Below are 16,083 nucleotides of genomic sequence, written 5' to 3'. Positions count from 1 at the left end.
ATTGTTTTGGCTGTTCATGTTTTTTGATTTCCATATGAAGTTGAGTATTGTTCTTTTGAGGTCTGTAAAGAATTGTGCTGGGATTTTGATGGGTATTGCATTGAATATGTAGATTGCTTTTGGTAAGATTGCCAGTTTTATTATGTTGATCCTACCTTTCCAAGAGCATGTGAGATCTTCCCATTTTCTGACTTCTTTAATTTCTTTCTTTAAAAACTCGAAGATCTTGTCATACAGGTCTTTTACTTGTTTGGTTAGAATTACCTCAAGACATTTTATGTTGTTTGTGGCTATTGTGAAGGGAGATGTTTCTCTGATTTCTTCCTTAGCCTGTTTATCATCTGTATATATAGGAGGGCTACAGATATTTTTAAATTAATCTTGTATCCTGACACATTACAAGGTGTTTGTCAGCTGTAGGAGTTCCATGGTAGAATTTTTCTGGTCATTTATGTATAAGCTCATATCCTCAACAAATAGCCAGAGTTTGACTTCTTCCTTTCCGATTTGCATCCCCTTGTTATCCTTTTGTTGTCTTATTGCTCTAGCTAGAACTTGAAGTACAACATTGAATAGAAATGAGAGAGTGGACAACATTGTCCTGGTCCTGATTTTATTGGGATCACTTTGAGTTTCTCTCCATTTAGTTGGATGTTTGCTGTTGGCTTGCTGTACATTGCCTTTATTATGTTTAGGAATGTTCCTTGTATCCATGGTGTCTCCAAGACCTGCATCATGAAGGAGTGTTGGATTTTGTTGAAGGATTTTTCAGCATCTAATGAGATGATCGTGTGGTATTTTTTCTTTCAGTTTTTTTATATGGTGATTAACAAATTTTGTTTTCTGCACCTTTGAACTGGACTTCTTCACCTTCTATATTCTTATGTTTGATCTTTCTATGGTGTCCCAGATTTACCATTTCCTTTGGTAGATGAATCTATTTCCTCTGTAGTATCTTCAAAGACTGAGATTCTCTCTTCCATATCTTGTGTTGTTGATGATGCTTGCATCTTTAGATTTTGATCGTTTACCCAGATATTTCATTTGCAGCATTCCCTCTGTTTGTGTTTCCTTGTTGCCTCTATTTCAGTTTTCAAGTCTTCAACACTTTTAACTATTGCCTTCATCTGTTTGTTTTTTTCTTGGCTTTCCTTGCTTTCTTTAAAGGATTTGATGATTCCTTCCATTCTTTTGTTTGTCTTTACTCCATTTCTTTAGGCAATTTTCTCGTTTCCTCTTTAACGGCCTCTATCATCTTCATAAAGTTGTTTTTAAGGTCATTTTCTTCTGCTTCATCTGTGTTGTGATGGTCAGGTTTCCCTAGTATAGAACCCCGAGTTGTTGGTGATGCCATATTGCTCTTTATGTTGTTGAATGTATTCTTACACTGTCACCTACCTATATCCTCCTGCAGTGGATGCAGTTGGGGCCTGTGTTTAGGATGTCCCTCTTCGTTCAGTTAGTGTAGATGGGGCCTGTGGCTTAGGTGGTCACTCTTCTCATGGTGCAGGTTGGTCTGTGCCTCTACTGGACAGCTATGGAGCTCTTCTAGGTATAAGCATGGCCAAGACTCCAGTGGTCACAGATGTTCTGGGAGATGGTTTGTGGTGTGGGAAAGCTGGACCCCGCTCTCCCGGGCTTCAGTGGGAGAAGGTGGGGTATGGGACATGCCCTGGGTGATTCGGACCTAGAGTAGGGTCCTTCAACTAGGGACCCAGGCACTCACCTCTCCTGGTGGGTGCGATTCCAGAGATCTTAAAACTGTGTTTGTAATAGAGTGACTTAGAACACAGGAAGAAAAGAAAATATTTAAGTACTTGTGTCTTCTGATTGTTATAACCTTATTTCTTACATTTTTATACATGTGCTGAAATAATTTTGTATAGCTGCATATTACTTAAGACAGAGTTGTTGAGTTTTAAGTAGTAAGATCCATTATAAATCTATTTCCATTGAGTATTTAGGAGTCCTTGAGATAATTCAGAGTGAATTGGATCTTATTATGTTTGGTAATTGGAAGTAGCAACTGTTTTAGATTTATATCAAGTCATAAAATGTCAGCTAATGTAGAATTTATGTGAGTATTAATACTTTGATCTTCAGAACAATTATCTATACTTGGCATTTAAATTTTCTCTGTAGGTCTTTCGCCCTTACGCAAAGCACTGGCTCAGCCCTTTGCTACAGCTGGCTGTTTCCCAGAACAACGGAGAAGGAATTCACTTCATGGTGGTAGAAATAGTAGCTACTGTTCTCTCTTGGACAGCCTTGGCTACACCTACAGTAAGGAAAACTGCTTCTCTTACGTAGTAATATATCATTCCTTTTATGATGCCCTACAGAGGGAGTGTCGGTTGCATTAATATCCTCTTGACATAATGTTGCTGTATTAGCTATAGTTGCACTGCTATAATGAACCTACAGTTCGTTGTATCACAGATTGCTTTTACCTTTTATCTACTTTGATAATCCCTTTGACCTTGCCTTTCTTAATAAACGGTTAGGTGTTCCTTTTGTTTATTGCTTTTATGTGCTAGGAGATTAGAATTGTAACAGAATTGTTAAGATTATATCCATAATCGAGAATGTCATCTGTGCTTCAGGTCCCTGTGTTTGGGGGCACTTATATGATAGTTTATTCACTCTCATAGTGTTAACTGTTATCCATGAAAGTGTTGAGAGTGACTATCAAGGAACTGCCATTGCACTACACTTAGAGCAGATGGTGTGAATTCTAGTAGGTGGGTGTGATGGAGATTTGCCTATTCATTTGTAAACATGAACACAGATAGTATACAAAGGTGTACATAAGTTTATTACATGCACCATCCTTAATATAGACTGGTACAGATTTTTCGTGTCTTTGTGTCTGTTCTTGTTTTGTTTATTTCACAATAAACCAAATCTAAATTTCTTGGTATTGATGTATAAAGGAGTTAATCGCCTGACCAATAGTACGAAAGAACTGGAGTACTTAATTAACTCAAGAGCCATCAGGAGCTCAGCTACACTTGAGAATGTGGAATTGCCTGTCATTGGCATAGCAACAGAATTGAAAAGGGAAGTGGCGATATGAGCAGAAGCACTGGGATAGAAAACTAAGCTGGTGTCAGGAGGCACAGTAGTGAGGGACCCAGAACAAAGGTCTCTTGCAGCTTCATTGATTCAGAGATATAAAAAGGCCTAAGAGCCCAAGTACAGTGGGTACTGGTAGAAACAAGTTTTACTGATTTACTTCCTACCCACCTTATCTCAGGACTCAACAGGGCCTGGACAGGACCACTGTCAGGGTCTCAGACAGAGACTGGGAGTGGATCCATGGACAAATAATATGAAGAATATGGTCAACTAGGGCTTGAGCCCTAATCATAGCTCTTTCCACCAGGCCACACACTGAGCAATCACAAATTCTCCCACTACCTGCCAATGAAGGGTATTGTCTGTAGTCAGCATTGAAGACCCACTAGGGATTCACCAGAAACTAGATCCCTCAATAAAATGTGAGGTTTCATTTAGAATTGGGTATTTGGCATTATGGTGTATGCTTACTATTTCAGACGTACTGGTATGACGAGATTCAGTACTTCAAGGGAAGCCTTAGCTATATAGTACGTTTGAAGCTAGCTTGTGCTACATGGAAGCCTATTTCAAAACAATAGCAAAATGGGGGTAGGGTGAGATATTCTTCCAGAATGGAATGTTATTTATCTTACACAATTTTAATATGTTTTCAGGGGGTCCCTAAAGATGAAGTGTTAGCAAATCGATTGCTTTATTTTCTAATGGAACATGTCTTCCATCCCAAAAGAGCTGTGTTTAGACACAACCTTGAAATTATTAAAACCCTTGTCGAATGCTGGAAGGAGTGTCTTTCCATCCCTTACAGGTACATATTTGCTAATTTTTACAGTATTGTGTAGAAAAAGATCAAAGCGTAGCAAGTTTTAAATGGTAAACTACAATGAAGTATAATTATATGAATTAACAGGAATAAGGATTATCAAAATAAAAAATAATTGTATTAATAATCTGAGCTATAGTCCATTTACAAGGTAAATTTTGCTTCTGATAAGACCACAACTCCAGAGTTTGATACCAGAAGCATTGCTGGGTGCTCAGTGGCTCCCCACCCTGGTCTTTAACCCTCCCATCACTTTGACTCCACACTGGGCAATTGGAGTATACTGCCCTGCACTAGCCAGCCCAGTTGGAGGACTTTTACCCTTGCTTGACGAGTGCTAAAATTTTAAAGTTACTATAAACTGACAGAATTGAGACAAATTATTAGAATGGGTAAGAACTAACAAGTGGGGGAAGAGGGAAGGTCTGTGTGTTCCTTGTACTATTTAGCTGAAAATTTGCTTTAGAAAATGCTTAATCTTCCTGTTTCTTACTCATTATATATTTGTATTTTCTCCCTTGTGCTGTTACAGGTTAATATTTGAAAAATTTTCCCACAAGGACCCTAATTCTAAAGACAATTCTGTAGGAATTCAATTATTGGGCATTGTAATAGCTAATGACTTGCCTCCCTATGACCCCAAGTGTGACATAGTGAGTACCAAGTAAGTACTGTACTTTCTACTTGATTCTTTCATAAAGTCTCTGGATTTGATATTCAAATGTAGTATTGATACAGTTAAGGACCAGGCACTTGTACCTAAAATTATAAGGTTGAATTTATAGGCCTTTTGGAAGGAGAAATGTATCTGGTGTGAAGAAGATATGTAGGCTTTAAAAAAAATTAATTGGGCCTAGCAAAATGGCTCAAGGATAGGGTGCTTGTGTCCAAGCCTGATGATTTGAGCTTGATCCATGGGATGTACATGATGGAAGGAGAGGACCAAGTCTCCCAAGTTACTCCCTGACCTCCACACACATGCTGTGGCATAAACACACCGAAGAAGTGCAATAGAGAATTTTAATTAGTGTAATTTTCTGTATATATCTGTAAACAGAAGTTGTTTAATATTTTCTTCTCTGTCTCTCTCTGTCTCTCTCTGTCTGTCTGTCTGTGTGTGTGTGTGTGTGTGTGTGTGTAATGCCTGTATGTGTGAGCGCACCTGCCCGTGGATGTACATGCATAGGCCAGAGGAAGACATCAGTTGACTTTTCATTACTTTCTGCCTTATTCCCTTGAGACTGGGTCTCTCACTTAGCCCAAAGCTTGCCATTTCATCTGTGTTGGATGGCCAGCCAGTTCCTGGGATATGCTTGTGGTCATACCCAGCTTCTGTGGATGCTCAGGTCACTCTGTTAGTGTAACAAATTCTCTTACCCAGTGATCTTCCTCTCCTGCCCGCCTCTTTTTGAGACTGACCTTTTAAACATTGGCTCTAGTAAGTACTCTGGTCTCTATGGGAGAATTTGAACTGTTTCGACTATGAAGAGGGATGCTCCTATAGCTCTCGTCCTGGGCTCCAGCCTCAGTTTATCCTGTCCTGATGGCAATCACATATTCAGGCTAGGGTGAGTATGAAGTGTGGGGGAAAGAAGCTATAGTAAGATAGTTTAGAACATGGCAAAAGGAACTGGCCTCTTTTTTTTTTTTTCTGTAGCTCTGGATATCCTGGATATGGTCCCGTACACCAGGCTGGCCTCAAACTCAGAGTTCCTCCTGCCTTTGCCTCCCAAGTTCTGGGATTGAAGGTGTGTACCACCATGCCTGACTTCTTGTCCTGCTCTTAAGGATTTTTGAAGTTGTTATCTATATAATGTTCTGTAGGCTCAGCCCTGCCCACTTGAGTCCTCACTTCTATTGGGAAAGAGGGCAATTTCAATTCTGATTGATTAATATTGGCTCTTAGACAGGTTGTACCTGCTGCTCTTGGTATAGCTAGTGTGACTTCAGTAGCTCAGCATAGACCTAAAAACTCTTGTTTTCAAATGTGAGCTTTGTGAGCCTTGTTTTCGTCACCAGGGGTTACCACAAAGAGTCTGTAAAGGCCAAGATTTAATATGTCACTCCCTGCACAGAGCATCACCTTCTTATTTTCAACATTGTGATGTCTGTGGCTGTTTGTGTCAGGGAATCATAGTCTTAGATCCTCCCTCTTTTCTTTCCTGCAGTTTTCTCTCGTGTCCCGCAGAGGGCTATAACTCTTACTGGAGTGCTGCCAGGGTTTGGACAATAGACTTTCATGGTTATGATGCCAGAGCCCATAAATCTATATTCAAGCAATTTGCTTCACATTTTCTATTTATATTTTCTCAGTTTGCCTATTAATGTGACAGGAGGAGAATTGTTACATTTTTCTATCAAACATTCCAATGGATTTTTTTATGCTTGTTTTCTGTTTATTACAGATATTTTGAAGCTTTAGTCAATAACATGTCCTTTGTGAAGTATAAAGAGGTATATGCAGCTGCAGCGGAAGTTCTAGGACTTATTCTTCAGCATGTTACTGAGAGGAAACACGTGAGTGCTGCACAGTGTGCTTGTGATTGTAATTACCCTGTGTCTGCCTGTGTTACACAACTAATGACAGTTCTCCATCTCCAAAAATCTTACCTTCAGTTGTTCAGAGGTAAAGTGTGGAGCCCTGACCATGCATCCCTTGACTGATTGTTTGTTAATAGAGCTGTCTTATGTAGATAGACCCAGTGCAAATAACTGTCATTTATCTGAGGTAATGACTGCAGTGGTTGTAGTAAGTCTAGGGAATGCCATTTCCTAGCCCTTCACGCTATCTTCCACCTCATATACTTCCTGCAACCCTTTCATAATCTTCCCCGAGCCTTAGAAAGGAGTGGTATAAGTGATTTGTTTAGGACTGGGTCTGCATCCATTGCTTCTTTCCTACACATTGGGAAGCCATATCTCAGCACTCAGCACTGTTGATTGCAAATTTAAGACCCAAGAACAACCTTGTTAGGACATAATTGTGATGCCCTTGGATGTTAGGTGTGAAGGTGTGATGTTCTTTACTTTTACCACATCTTAGCAAGTCACAGTGGAGTCCTAGCTTTATTTTCTCATCACTCAGATCTTTGCTTAATACCTACTTTGTCTTGCATTATTTTATAACTTAAATTTAGTATAGATTTGGTGTAAGAATCTGAAAACTAAATGAAAACCAAAGTAGAGTGGCTCCTGTTCTTCCCATCCAGCCATTCTTAGCACCCCCATGCTGGCTCTTACCTTGGGTGTGCCTGTCCTGTCTTCTCTTTGCCTGATCTTTTCTTTCTTTACTTGCTAAAATGACCATTTAGTCCTGTCACCAGATTAAATACTTTTAATCAAAAGATACCTTTTAGGCCAGGGATCACTCCACGCTGATCTGTAATCTCAGCGTTAACAGATACACTGTATGTATTAGCAGTGAAATAATGAAAATGTTCCACATGAGATTTAAAGTCACAGAAGTTGTGATTAAGGTTTTTAATTTTTAAGTTTGTGTTGAAAAACCTATCCATTTAGCCTTCATGCCTTTAAACAGTTGTAATGGTCATCCATATTTGTGAGGAGACACAGCTGAAATGAGTATTTTAATGACTTCAACAAGGCTTCCTTGAGAACATCATCCATACTGAGTACTTGCTTTTGAAGACTTACATATTGGTTCTAGACCTTAGAGAAACAACAGGAAATAGGTAGGCCACATCTCTGCTCTGAGAGAGCTGGGATTTGGGGGAGGGAAACAACAGTATACAAATGAATATTTAAAAGTAGTAATGACCGGGCGTTGGTGGCGCACGCCTTTAATCCCAGCACTCGGGAGGCAGAGGCAGGCGGATCTCTGTGAGTTCGAGGCCAGCCTGGTCTACAAAGTGAGTTCCAGGACAGCCTCCAAAGCTACAGAGAAACCCTATCTCGAAAAACCAAAAAAAAAAAAAAAAAAAAAAAAAAGTAGTAATGAATGATAAATGAGTGTGATCCTTGCAGGAAGTCCTTGATAGGATCTGTTGATTTCAATGTGAGTATTTGACCAAGGTACCCAACATAAAATATGTCTTGAACTGTATAAACATTACACTAAAACTTTTCAGAGGACTTATTTTCAGTGTTTCTATGTCAGAAGGAAACATGGTACTCAAGTTGTGGCCTTGCTCTCTCACTGTTGCAGTCAAGGCCTGCAAACTCTGTGACTCCAGTGGCTAATGCAAACCAGTGACCATTTCCAACACTCAGTTTGATCACTTGTGTGTGAACACTGGTGAAGGTCATAATATTGAACATCTTTCTTGGGGTAACTTTAAAAATTAAAATAAATTTAGGATTTAGTACTTAACATGATGTTCTATCTTTATGATAAAAATGAAACTTAATTTTTCAGGTGATAGCAGAGTCAGTATGTGAACTGGTGGTAAAGCAACTAAAGCAACATCAAAATACTATGGAAGACAAATTTATTGTGTGCTTAAACAAAGTAGTGAAGGGCTTCCCGCCTCTTGCTGACAGGTAGGGGACAACAGCAGGAGGTGTGGCATATGGGGAAGGGGTGAGGGAGAGTGTCAGGGGACATCTTCTCATAAACCCTCTCACTTACCAGTTTCTTGAATGCTGTGTTCTTTCTGCTGCCAAAATTTCACGGAGTGATGAAGACACTTTGCCTGGAAGTTGTGCTTTGTCGTGCAGAGACAACTACAGGCCTGTACTTACAGTTAAAGAGTAAGGACTTTCTCCAAGTCATGAGACATAGGTAAGTTAACATCAGACCTCACTGCCTAGAGTACAGCCAGGTCAGAAAACGTCCACTTGCCTATGTATCTTCCCTAACTAGGAACTACTTGTGGGTGTTCAAGAGAAGCATATTTGTGAGACTTCAACCTAGGAGGTAAAAGTGATGAAAGTGTAGAAATAAAATGTGAGCCTATCACAGCTCCTCTGTTTCTAGAGCCTCTGGTAGCCACATCAAGTCCCATCCTTGTGTATTTCTGCCACCAAGGAAGAGCACTACTGTATTATAGCCTCAGACTCTCTTTGGATTTGTGCAGAGCTTTCAATTCTGTATTTTGAAAGGCAAGAGCCACCTTAAGTTAAAATTGTTCATGTCTTTTCGAAGTTGCAATGTAGTGAAAGATAATTTTAAGATAAAGCAGTTGGCCCCTTATTTCTCTGTCCTCTTATAATTGTGACCTGTATGTATGTACTTTCACAGTGATAAAATACTGGTAAGTGTATAATGTACTGATATCAATGGCTCAATGTCCATGTGTTCTGCTTTCTTTCAGTACATATTCAAAGCTGACTTCTTTTTTTTTTAGTCAACTTTCTTTATTTGTACCTTACCACAAAATATTTTTACACAGCACATTACTTCAAAATATATAGAATTTTATCTCTTATAGACAAATGTCATTTAAGAAGTATAATATCATATATTTTTAAAATAACAGTAAATGACCTAACTGGTTTCATCAAAACACATTGCCTCTCTTGATAATGTAAGACAGTTCTTATAAATATGGTACTGGTGTTACTGGCTGAATTGCACATTCTCAGAAATGACAACCTGAAGTGCTTTGCATGCTTAAAGATTGGAAATTTTACTACAGTTTTTCTTGTATTTCCTACTTCATGATATTCCAGAGCACAGCCCTGGATGTAGACTTTTACCTGCAGAATTACCTGGGAAATCTGGGTAAAGGTCATATGTCTTATTTAGGAGTATTAATAGAGAAAAAACAAAAGCAGTGACATTCATTTGCAGATGGCAACTTCTGTCTTGTTAGATTTTAAGGTACATACATCTAGTCATCCTTTAATTACTTTGATCTCTTTTTTTATTATTATATTTTATTTTTTTATTTTTTAAATTTAAATTTAGATTAGAAACGAGGTTGCCTCACATGTCAATTCCAGGTCCCTCTCCCTTTCCTTCCCCTCCTCCCACGCCCTCCCACCAACCCCTCCAATATCCCCTCATTTCCCCAGGGAGGGTGAGGCCCTCCACGGGGGTGTCCATAGTCTGTCATTTCATCTAGGGCAGGGCCTAGACCCTCCCCCAAGAGTCCAGGGTGAGAGCGCATCTCTCATTGTTGGATGGGTGCCCAAAGTCCATTTGTATACCCGGGATAAATACTGATCTACTACCCAAGGCCCAATAGATTACCTAGGCCTCCTCACTGACACCCACATTCAGGTGGTCTTGATCAGTTTCATGCTAGATTCCCAGCCATCAGTCTGGGATTCAAGAAATATCCCTTGTCAGGTCAGCTGGGGGGTTAAACCAGCCCAATCTTAACCCCTTTGCTCTTCAGTCCTTCCTCTCTGTCACTGGATTTCTTGAGTTCAGCTCAGTGTTTAGCTGTTTGGAGTCTGCCTCTGCTTCCATCAGTCATTGAATGAAGGTTCTGTTTCCTAGACTCTCTGGCCATGGGACTATAGGCTGGCACTCCCCAGATCTATGTCTAAAATCCATATATGAGAGAGTACATACCATGTTTGTCTTTTTGTGACTAGGTTACCTCACTCAGGATGGTTTCTTCTAGTGCCCTCCATTTGCTTGCAAAATTCAGGATTCCAAGTAGACTTCTTTTCCTTTTTTCAGTTCTTAAAAATTCTGTAGGCTGACGCCATGGATTTTGTGTGTGTGTGTGTGTGTGTGTGTGTGTGTGTGTGTGTGTGTGTGTGTGTGTGTGTGTGTGTTGTTTTGAATGATTGCTTCAAGCTTGCCATTCATGATTAATCACTTCATGATTTTAAATTTTTATGTTTTAGTCTTCCTTGGTTATATGTGCCTGGAACTCACTGGTTCCTTCCTGGTTGACTATTTTGGTAGGATTTTTCCATTGTAAATGGTAGTCTTTTATGATTCCTTTTTAGAAATAACTTTTATTTGCAGTTTTATACACATCTACATATTACATAGAATGCCTTTTAATAAGAATTATCCCAAGTTTTCTGCTGTCCCCTTCCTGCTGCCATTAGAACCTTTCTTCCCTACACTTCTCCCTACTCAGATTTTCATACCCTACCCCATCAATAGTCCATTGAGTTTAACTTGTATGTTCATGGATACATGGATATAGGGATATTTACTGGGTCATGGGTATACCATGACTCACCTTCCCCAGTAACTATTAACTACCAATATCTTCTCATCTGGGGGTGGAATGTCATGAGCTCCCATCACATGCCAGTCATAGAATGTTAATAAGCCCAACCTTGCCCAGGCAGCATCAGTAAGTGCATGAGTGCAGTGGCCAGCTCATGTCCTGAAGACAGCATTTCATATTATTCTTCCCTACCCTTAGGCTCTTAACATTCATTCACTCTTGATCGGTGATGCTCCCTGAGACTTGGGGGCTAGGTGGGTTAAATAACTATCCTGTTTAGGACAGAACACTCATTAGTCACTTCTCAGCACTTTGACCGTTTGTGAATCTGTATTAACCATTATCCACTTTTAAACATTTTTCTGGCCAAGGTTGAGAGCATCACTGATCTATGAGTGCAAGCATAAATACTTAGAAGGTTTATATTATTTAGCAGAACAGCAGTGTTAAGTTTTCCCCTTTAGGTCCTATGACCTCCATAGCCATGAACTTTTGACAAGGTTTATAGTACAGTCTTGAATTCCTTTTTATGGAACAGGCCTCAAACTAATTAGAAAGCAGTTGGTAACTCCCATAGCATTCATTACCACCATTGTACTGGTGGGTACATCTTGCCTTGCATGTTGGGTCTGCCACTACATAGAAACAATGATGACTTCTTCCTCAGTGGCCTGGATAGCATAGCACCTTCCAGAACTATGAAAGCTATCCAAGAGAGAGGAAGTTTTCAAGTCAGTTCCAGTTTGATTTCTCTATGTCTTGCAATCAAAGTGTATGATGCTTCAGCAGAAGGATCTTACCATCTAGTTCAAGTGGGTAACTAAGTGTATTAGCAATAACCTGCATTATTTTAAGGTTCTCTGGAGCTTCTTTGACCATCACTGCATAGGGAGGGAGGTAGCCTTTGCCTGGTACTTGAATTTTCATTTAATAACCCATATCTTGTGTCAGCAGTATTGTCCACCCATGCAGGTTACCTTTGTTTAAACTTTTTGTTAAATCTACTTTTTAATTAGCTTTCAAAGTAATGACTTTCCATAAGGCTTTCTATATCTTTTTTGTTATGGGTAACCATCCCCAAACTCCCTTCTGACCCATCTTCTCATCCTAATCCCCTCTTAAACCTTTCCACCCTTTGTAGTTTCCTTACTTCCTTCTTTTTTGTATTCTTACCCCATGTTCCATCTACTTTTTGTACCACAAGTGTTTGTTCTATCTACTCCCCACTTAAGGCCTCTTCTCCTCTCCCATCGAATGAGCCCTTTCTAGCTTCCTGACCGCTATAGACAGTACAAATTAAACACATAAATCTACAGTTTTCAAGTTAGAATTCATTTACTGGAGACCATGCAACAATTGTCTCTCTGGGTCTGGATTACCTCAGTATAATACTCAGCATTTTCCTGAAGCTTTCATGATTTCATTTTTCTTTATAACTGAATAATGTATTGTGTATGTATATGTGTCTCATTTTCATTATGTAGTAGACTTTAAATGTACTACTCTGAATTATAACAAGCTTGAAACTTTAGAACAAGAAAAAAATATTAGTTATTGTACTTTGTATGATAAACGTCATTAAACTTATGTGTTACCAAAAATCTCCTTTATTATAGAGATGATGAAAGACAAAAGGTGTGTTTGGATATAGTTTATAAGATGATGGCAGAATTAAAACCAGTAGAACTTCGAGAACTTCTGAATCCTGTTGTGGAATTTGTTTCCCATCCTTCTCCAACGTGTAGAGAACAAATGTATAATATTCTTATGTGGATTCATGACAATTACAGGTTAGCCTTCATTCTGTTTTATATCACCTTTAAAAAATTATGTATGGTGTGCATGCATGTACGTATGCATTACAGACATACACCTCTGCACACATAGAGATCATAGGACATTCTCAGGTTTGGTCCTCTCCTTCCACTTGTTTCAGACATGGTCTCTTTGTTTTACACATGTTACTGTGTATGCCAGGCTAAAGAGACTGTGGGATTACAGATGTGCACTACTTTACCCAGCTTTGCATGGTTGATGGGGATTTGAACTCAGTTCCTTATGCTTGCACAGCAATTGCTTTACCACCAAACCATCTTCCCAGGCCTGTATTAACCATTTTTGAAGGACTTGTGTCCCTTTTGTGATTTGGAATTTGAAAAAGCATTTTTAGCAATATGACTAATAACTGAAACAAGTTTATTTCAATTACTGAATTATCCTTTTTTGCTATTATTTTGTGAGTATGTAGGAAATAAAAAGTGAATTATCAGTTGAATTAGAAATGTATGAGTCAGGGCTGGAGAGATAAGAATTTGGTGCCAATTACCCGTGACAAGTAGCTTGCATGACTGCCTGTAACTCTAGCTCTAGGGTTTCCAATATCTTCTTCTAGTATCTACAGGCATTGCATGCATATGTACATAGAGTAAATTTTTTTTCTTTTTTAAAAAAAGTATATTAATGCTCTGCCTCCTGAGAGCTGGAATTAAAGGTATGTTATCACCACCTAGTGAACCTTTAAAAAGAGACTTCATCCAGGCAGTGTTGTCCCTCAGGTTCCAGCAGGGGTGACAGGACTCAGAGCATAGAAAGGTCTGTCCTGATCTCACAACTTTAGTAAGTTCTGCTGAATTGCCTTGGGGATGGGTCTCATGGAAACCCACCATTGCTTTAATCCAGACTGTGTGATTGGAGTAGAGCAGAATGCTGATATTTTGTTATTTTTCCAATCAGAGATCCAGAAAGTCAAATGGATCAAGACTCCCAGGAAATATTTAAATTGGCAAAAGATGTGCTGATTCAAGGACTGGTTGATGAGAACCCTGGACTCCAGTATGTGCTTCTTCTGGAATAAATTAGACCAGGATCAGATTATTCCTTTTAGACTAGCTTTAAAAAGTTCGTACTGTGATACCATCATTCTCTCTGTTTCCTCCATTCTCTAATCATTAACAAAATTGTGAAGAATAGGATTTTAAAATCTTGACAGGTTATTTCAAAATAAAACTTGTGATATGATGATTAGGACAAAGATCTTATGCAGTGAGTTAGTTAAAGATTTTTAAGTTGAAGCAATCTGTAATAACAACTGTTCTGTTTTCCATTTAACACATATAGCTAAAATCATAGTATACATCAAAGTTAACTGAAGTATTGGATACCTTACATTAGGAAGAAACCATAATGTTTATTCTATGTGGAGATTGTTCTCTAAAATGCTGTAACTCAGATACGTGAGTGTTTTATCAAATGCCAAACACGTAAGAAAGGAACGTTTTTAATATACTTTGACATACTGCTTATTTTTCACTTGCTTCAATTTTAAATGCATTGGACTTTTAACAATTTATATTTAAATTTCATAAGTAGTTTTCTGTTGAAAAGTTCAGAGTGTTTTGTTTTTTTCTTTGGGCAATACTGAGGATTAAAATTAGAGCCTTACATGTATCAGGCTAGCAGTGTAATAACTGACCCATAGTCCCAACCCTAATGATTTTTTTGTTTTTGTTTTTCGAGACAGGTTTCCCTGTATTGTTTTGGAGGCTGTCCTGGAACTCAATCTGTAGACCAGGCTGGCCTTGGCCTTGAACTCAAAGAAATCTGCCTGCCTCTGCCTCCCGGGTGCTAGGATTAAAGGCAAGAGCCACCAATGTCCAGTTTAGCCCTAATGATTTTAATTTAAATTTTGGATACATTATACCAGCAATTTTTATAGAGAGTTGTTTTAGCAAAGCAGTAAAGGATACTATGAAGCTTGCTTTTTGTCCTGGGCATCTATGCCAGAGACTTGTGTGCTAGGCAAGTGCTCTACCAGCAAGTGAGCTGCAACTACCAATTTTCATTAAAATGATATTGCGTTTCAAAATGGTTGTACTATATACTCATTGTTGTAAATTCTCTAGGGCATAGACAGTTATCCAGCTTATAAAATCTTCTATAGTTTGTGGATATTTGTCCTTAGAACATCTGATTATTCATACTTGTATTGTGATGTATTATGTGAATGAAAAGCTGTGAAGTCCCCACATGACACTGTGGGCAGTACTTCCATTTGTTGGTATCTAAGCATGTTTTTCTCTTTACTTTTCAGATTAATTATTCGGAATTTCTGGAGTCATGAAACCAGATTACCATCCAATACATTGGACCGATTGTTGGCATTAAATTCTTTATATTCTCCTAAAATAGAAGTCCACTTTTTAAGTTTAGCAACAAATTTTCTGCTTGAAATGACCAGGTTGAGCCCAGATTATCTAAACCCAATCTTTGAGCATCCTCTGTCAGAATGTGAATTTCAGGTGAAGTGCTTGTCTCTCGAAACATGTTTTCCCTGCTGCTAATGAATGTTAAACTAACATTCTTTGTTTTCCTGAAATGTGGATGGACACCTGTGCTTCCTTTCCCCCTGATGCTTTACACTCATTATCCTCTCAGACTCCATTTGGACTTCTCGCCTTCCTGTTCTTCCTCCCACATTCCTGGGAGAGATAGAGTCCAACCATCGCCTGATCCAGATACCAGCCAAATATAACCTTGCTTAGCTGTGGTCATAGATCAAGTTTGCAACTTCTTGTGGCAGCCACAATAGTGGCACAGGTGCTTCTTAGTGGGCAGGGCCTTGTGCGTTCCTTAGTACAAATTAAATACCCCTTTTCTGAAATTATTGGGATTGCAAGTAGTTTGATTTGGTGCTGTTTTTGCATGTACCATGTGTCTACTTATTTATTTTTAAAATTTCATACTATTTACATCATTTAACCTCATCCCTCCTCACAGGTCCCATCCATGCTTCCCAACCCCCACTGTCTCTCAAATTCATGCCCTCTTTTTCTTTAAATGTTGTTATATACATGCACGCACACACGCACATAGGCGTTCATGTGCGTGCAAATATGTGAATCTATTAAATGTTGTTCATATGTATATGTTTTTAGGACTGACCACTTGGTATTGGATAACCAGTTAGGGGACTCATCCTTGGAGAAGACTGATTCTCCCTTCTTCAGCTGTCATTAATTGTCTGTAGCTCTTCACCTAGAAGTAGGGCCTTAAGAGATTTCCCCCATCCACATTAGCATGCCT

General features: G+C 38.9%; 1 protein-coding gene across 6 annotated transcripts in view; it reads left to right on the top strand.

Moving 5' to 3' along the window:
- Positions 1-16,083, top strand: part of Prkdc (protein kinase, DNA-activated, catalytic subunit) — a 179,701-nt gene that overhangs the window by 106,232 nt on the left and 57,386 nt on the right. For all 6 annotated transcript variants that reach the window (XR_005879028.1, XR_005879029.1, XM_040751223.1 and 3 more), the window contains 9 exons: positions 2,143-2,283; positions 3,735-3,886; positions 4,434-4,565; positions 6,307-6,418; positions 8,277-8,401; positions 8,493-8,642; positions 12,618-12,791; positions 13,735-13,833; positions 15,092-15,299. Coding sequence is in view for 4 of the 6 variants with exons in the window: in XM_040751223.1 (XP_040607157.1) it covers positions 2,143-2,283; positions 3,735-3,886; positions 4,434-4,565; positions 6,307-6,418; positions 8,277-8,401; positions 8,493-8,642; positions 12,618-12,791; positions 13,735-13,833; positions 15,092-15,299 (1,293 nt within the window). In the remaining 2 variants the exon portion in view is untranslated. The remainder of the gene's footprint in view (positions 1-2,142; positions 2,284-3,734; positions 3,887-4,433; positions 4,566-6,306; positions 6,419-8,276; positions 8,402-8,492; positions 8,643-12,617; positions 12,792-13,734; positions 13,834-15,091; positions 15,300-16,083) is intronic.

This window comes from Mesocricetus auratus, unplaced genomic scaffold (assembly GCF_017639785.1).
Source record: "Mesocricetus auratus isolate SY011 unplaced genomic scaffold, BCM_Maur_2.0 Super-Scaffold_100008, whole genome shotgun sequence".
NCBI classification, from domain to species: Eukaryota; Metazoa; Chordata; class Mammalia; order Rodentia; family Cricetidae; genus Mesocricetus; species Mesocricetus auratus.
Note: the sequence above shows the minus strand (reverse complement) of the source record. Positions and strands in the feature narration are given on the sequence as shown.